At 37.0% G+C, this 6000-nt stretch overlaps 1 protein-coding gene across 6 annotated transcripts in view; it reads left to right on the top strand.

The window, feature by feature from the left end:
• The window catches only part of LOC140483843 (microphthalmia-associated transcription factor-like), a 293041-nt gene extending 287261 nt beyond the window's left edge, over window positions 1-5780 (top strand). For all 6 annotated transcript variants that reach the window (XM_072582541.1, XM_072582539.1, XM_072582542.1 and 3 more), the window contains one exon: window positions 564-5780. In XM_072582541.1, coding sequence (XP_072438642.1) covers window positions 564-962 — 399 coding nt within the window. In that variant the 3' untranslated portion in view covers window positions 963-5780. The remainder of the gene's footprint in view (window positions 1-563) is intronic.
• The last annotated feature ends 220 nt before the right edge of the window (window positions 5781-6000 follow it).

Raw genomic sequence — 6000 nt, forward strand, 5'->3', positions numbered from 1 at the left:
TGTTAAGACCTTATTCAATTGCATCGTCCTAATGGTGTCTGCATGAGCACGCCAAGGTTCCATTACTCCCCAGATTTTAAATCTGAACTCCTGACTTTGGCCAAATAAACATGAGCAGCCCTCCCAAAAAGAAATTCCTGTATAACTCCAATCATCTTGATTCCAGTTTAGGCATGCCTACCTTACAACCAAAAGTCACTTCGATTCCTGCTCTTCAAACACTGTCGATCCATGCAGCCGATAATTCCATGTGTTATAATTTTTGGTATGTCTTTAGAGTGTTAGTATTCACTTCCCTGCATCAGATGGTTTAGAGTTCAAGCTGCACTCCATGGAATTGAACACACAGCTGAACTGTGTTGCAAGCTAGCACTGACCACACCACCACAAGATAATTAATCATTGTCAGAAAGAATTAGTGAAATATTTTTTATAACTAATTTTTAAAATTTCAAGGAATCTGGGAACTGTACAATTTTAAAGGGTGCATTGAGTCGGGAAAACAACTATATTTCAACAGAATCTGTGTATATTTGGACTTTGTTATTGTGTTCAACTCTCAGGAACTTGAAATGCAAGCCCGTGCACATGGATTACCACTGGTTAACCCTTCTGGCCTCTGCTTACCTGATATAACTGGACGGAACATTAAACTAGAACCAGTAACTGATGAGTGCCACAGCGATAGCTTACAACACCACTCAGACCTTTCTCGCACTACTGCTGCTACTACGCTGAATCTGTCTGATGGAACTCTCACCTTCAATGATAACCTTGGACATGCTGGCACCTACAGTGCTCCCACAAAAATGGGTTCCAAGCTAGATGATATTCTGATGGACGATACTCTGTCACCTGGGGAAGCAACTGACCCACTCCTCTCATCTGTATCACCTGGTGCTTCAAAGACAAGCAGTCGGCGAAGTAGCATGAGCGTGGAAGATAGCGAAAATGGGTGTTAGCGCGCAAATTGTTTTTTTAACTCTTCATCTGATACTTCATTTTTCCTTAAAGTTCTCTTTGTGTTTTTTTTTATTTAGCTTAAAAAGATCTTGTGTTGCAACTGTAGACCTATTTATCAGTCCAATAAAGTCAGCAGAGTTAGTAGAAATAAATGGAAGCATTGGAAAAACAGAACTGTATCTGTCTGTGGAAAGGCAGGAAACTGTTGCACTGCCAGGTAAGCGGAGAAGGCAATGATGATACTCAGACAGTAGAAGACTATTTGGGAATGTAGATGGTTGATTTTATTCTGAAGTCACTTAAGGCCTTGAAGTAAATGTAGGAGAAACAAAATCAATGTACCTTTTAATTTGGGCAAATATTTTCTATTATCTGTTTCTTAATATTTACATATGTTTTAATTCATTTTTACGGCAAGTTTTGATTTTGCATGACCTGTACTCATTGATTTGTTTTCATGCTAGTCCTTTCAGATTTTTATTTTTTATTTGAGTAAGTAGTTGTATGAATATGCATACGCTGAAGGGTACTGGCATTCAGTAGGGCAATACTTAATATTTCTTCAGGATGTTTTTTAGTGGAGAGTTTGTTGCATTGGACACAGACACTTGAAGTCAGGACAAGACATTTTTCGTGAAGTGTCTGCATATTTTGTATTTCTAAACCCAATCTTATTTAGACATGTTTTTAAATTAACTTTGAAAATGAGAGCATTACTTGTTCAGAAAACATGATTGTAGTACATATATCTAAAGTGATGCTTTAGGAGCTAACTTGATGTGCTATTTATTTTATTTTTAAATGGTGAGAGTAACTATTAGAAGAAAATGTGCTGTATGTAGTTGAAACTCTACCTTTTTATTCTCTAATGATACCTCTTATGGTAGTAGATCTACATGTTAAGTCCCTCAGCACTGCAGCATGCTAAAAAAAGAAAACAGCTTTCTGCTTATGAAATCATTACTTGATAATGTACTTGCTCCTGATGAAGTTATTTGGATAATCTTTCTGATTGTTTGATGATGTCTGTCAAGGTGATGGCCAGTGCAGGGTATTCATTAACCGCGATCATCATAGTGAAAGAAGCAGAGGAGATAAAGTGTGTTGCATTGTGAAGTGAGCATGAGGAGGGAATTATGATGTGACACACAGTTTGTTCCATGAGTGAAAATTATTTTTAATTCACAGGGTTTTATGCCTGAAATAGGTGTAGATAATCTTACTCTTGAATAAGATAAATTGTGTGCCCTACTATGATCTGTTTCACAGTTTTACGGTTGTATATTATAATGTACGGAAATGTTCAGTGAGAATAATTATTTACCGTTGTGTTTTGTGATGTACTCCACTCACCTCTGCCACAACAGATTTATAGTGGTGATCAAGAAAAGACTAGCGTTTTGTCAAAGTAAATCAATCAACTGATCTCACAGTGATTGGAATAACCCTATTTTAACTACAACAGTGTTGTAACAGTAGAAATATGAAGCTACATCATCTACTTTGTTGTGGATCTATGCAATTTCAGTAGCTGTACTTGCATTGAACTGTGCCTAGGTAATTGTTTTACACTCATACCATTAGTTGTGTGAAAGCTGTGATGAAGTGAAGAATTTTTAAATAGGTTTTAAATTTACAATGTACTGTATGTGGCAGCGAAACATGAATTCAGAATGAAGTGCCTTAAAATCGATTGCTAAGTCTTTTGGATATGCACTGACTGAAGGGGGTAATACATGAAGGTTTGGCCTGTGTACAAGTATATATGACTTTGCTTGCTGCGTGAATTCAGAATGAGACCTTCCAGTTTCTTTGATGATATGATTCAATGTTTTATTGACATTGTGCCACTCTTCTGTGTAACTAACCTCAAGAGACTGCTTTTAAGTTTAATCTGAAGGGAATTGACTACACAGCCTTGTTCTGCCAAAATCCTGGGACAGAAGTATGCAATACTATAATGTTATGTTGAAAGCAATAATTCTTGTTAAATCTTTTCAAAACAGCAAGTGGAGAGAAAAATAGGTAAAATAATGAAAGATAAGCACAACAGCCATGCACTTACGGAGATGTGATTTGAAATAAAAGATGCACTTGATAGATGGGAGACTGTTGTTTTAGCTGTTAACAAATTATAAAACCTGTGTTTCTTGAAAAAAGTAGCTTAAAATACTGCCTTTTAATGAGCTAATTGGTACTGTAATGTGATATTCATTTGCTGCCAGATGCAGCATGCTTTGTGTGTGGTCCATTGGAATGTAAATCACAGACTTTTAAAAAATCTTTTAACCCTGGCCTTACTATCATAGACGATACACAATTATTGGTTGTGGTTGATGTATTTCATTCCATAAGGAAATCTAACCGCTTTACCATCATTACTTATTCATTGTAATGACCAGCTTTATATCTGGTTAATAAAGACACACTGTAAAATAAAGCTGGTTTTGGTCATCTCAGCTCCAGGATATCACTCTTAGAGCTGTCCAGACATCTCGAGATGCTTCATTGCTAACTTCCCTCTGCCATAAGGCCAGATTCGGAATGCTTACTGACGATAAATGTTTAGTTCCAATGACAATTTCTTAGATAAGGAAGAACTCCTAACTCACATTTAATAAGAATTGGATAATACTGCGCTGATAAGTTGCAAATAGTGTTCACGCTACAAAGGGTCGAGAGTGTAGTGCTGGAAAAGCACAGCAGATCAGGCAGCATCCCAGGAGCAGGACAATCGATATTTTGGGCGTCAGCCTTTTATCAGGGCTGACACCCGAAACGTCGATTCTCCTGCTCCTCGGATGCGGCCTGACCTGCAGTGCTGTTCCAGCGCTACACTCTCGACTCCGATCTCCAACATCTGCAGTCCTCACTTTTCCCTCACTTTGCAAAGGTACCAGGCAATGAGCCAGCAAGAGAACCTTAGCATTTCCCTTTGCCATTCAGCACCATCACTGAGCTACCCATCAATCAGAATGAACTTCCTGAGGATTACAACTCACAAGAAACGTAACTGAAGCAGCCATATAAATACTGCCATCACAAGAGCAGGCAAGAAATGAGGAATTATAAGTGATGATTATTTTTCTAGCTCCAAAGAGGAGGTCTGATATCAAGGCATAAGTCAGGAATGTGCTGAAATAGTAAACATTTGCCTGGTTACCCAAAGCTCCAACAATACCCTAGTAACCTAATTATGTTCAGGATAAAGCAGCCCACATCCACCACCTTAAAATTCACTCCTTACCAACAGAGTGATGTGTCACCTGAGTTATCATTGATATCATCTGTGAGACGCACTCCAACAGTTCCCAAGAGTCCTTTGAGAGCACCTTTCAAACCTAGTCTTTAAAGTAAAATCATCATACTCTCACCAGACTGCAGGACTGCTCTCTGCTGCTGTTGGTTTAACCTGAGGGTCACTGTGCCTCGGGGCTTTGGGGAAGCAGAGGTTGAGAAGGAGAAACCTTTATGCTAACCTCAACCAGTGCGTGAATTGAACTCATGCTTGCAGTGTTAGTCTGCATCACAAACTAGCCAAGCTAAATCTTGCTCTTTATCACCTGGAAGAACAAGGACAGAAGGCACATGGGAGCATCACCGCCAAGTTCCTTTCCAATACATATAATATCTTGACTTTAAAAAATATTATTGTTCCTTAACTGTTACTGGAACAAAATCCTGGAACCCCCTCCCTGGATATCCCTAGACCATGTGAAATTAAGTGGTCCAAGAGTCATCATTTCATCACCACCACCTCACCAGTAATTAGGTGGTCAATAGATGAGCTGACCTACCAATTATCTCCATATCCCCATGATCAAATTTTTAAAAATACACTACATCTGACAGTTATGTATCTTCTATATATTTTGGCTAATTTTCATATTTTTGCCACAATTATTGTGCCATGCAAAGGACCCTATGAATCTAAAGTAATATGCATTCAACACAACTATTTACTGGCTATCTTTCAACCTCATCATCTGAGAAATGCAAATGTGATGGTACTCAGCTTTAAGCCTCTTGGACCTAAGCCACAACAACAAAACATGTCATAAAACATTACTCAATGTTTCTGGCTCCTTATATTTGTTTACCTCTGAGTGAACAGTCACATAACATTATGTTACCAAATTAAAACAGATCAACATTTTCCCAAAATATTATTGAATGTTTACCTGTACTTTTGTGTCATAGAGAAAGTACAGTAAGTGAAGAATGCAAACAAACTTTATTTGTTTTACAACTTTGTTGCTTGTGGATTAAGAAATGAACCACTTGAATACTATTTTCCTGAGATCCCTCCATAGTGTCAGAATCCAGTGCGATAGTACAAGTGATAACTTTTGTAGAATTAATTAGAGTACTCCTATCCAGAATATCTCTCTTTACATAGTGATTTCCACCTGGAATTAACTCTGTAGTAAGTCTAAAAATTATGAAATATGTGTTAGTTTCAAATTGCACAAAATAGGGTAAAAAGCACAGTAAATAAAGGTGTGAGTTGCCATTTATGAAGAAAAGCTTGAAAGGCTTCTTTATAGCTTCAGCACCTCTATATAGACTCCAGGTTCAGAGACGATTCTCTGAGATTCTCTGTTACATAAATTATACACAATATATTGTGACAACATTTAATGATACTGAAACTGCAACTCCTGATTGTTACTTTTGTAAATATATTTGTAAGTACATTTGATGGAATAGTACCTGTGGTTAGTTTATAAGTTTCAGACTTTTTACTTTTTGCCAAAAAATTTACATTCTTAATGTATAGAAATGATTAATAACATAGTTACCAACATATTTAAATAAAGGGCATCAAAATATTGTCTTTCTCCTCTAGTGTTCATTTCTATTTTTGTGTAGTCAGACATTGTGATATATTAAAGACTTTCAGTTATAGGATGGACTTCTTTCTGGTTTCTATATTTATCATTATGCGTATTAAATTTCTATTATGTGTCAGTTCACTTTAAAATACTTGGGGAAGTGGATGAATTCACCTTGAAATCCCCAAAACACCCAAAAAAA

The sequence above is a fragment of the Chiloscyllium punctatum genome, chromosome 12, assembly GCF_047496795.1.
Source record: "Chiloscyllium punctatum isolate Juve2018m chromosome 12, sChiPun1.3, whole genome shotgun sequence".
Taxonomy (NCBI): domain Eukaryota; kingdom Metazoa; phylum Chordata; class Chondrichthyes; order Orectolobiformes; family Hemiscylliidae; genus Chiloscyllium; species Chiloscyllium punctatum.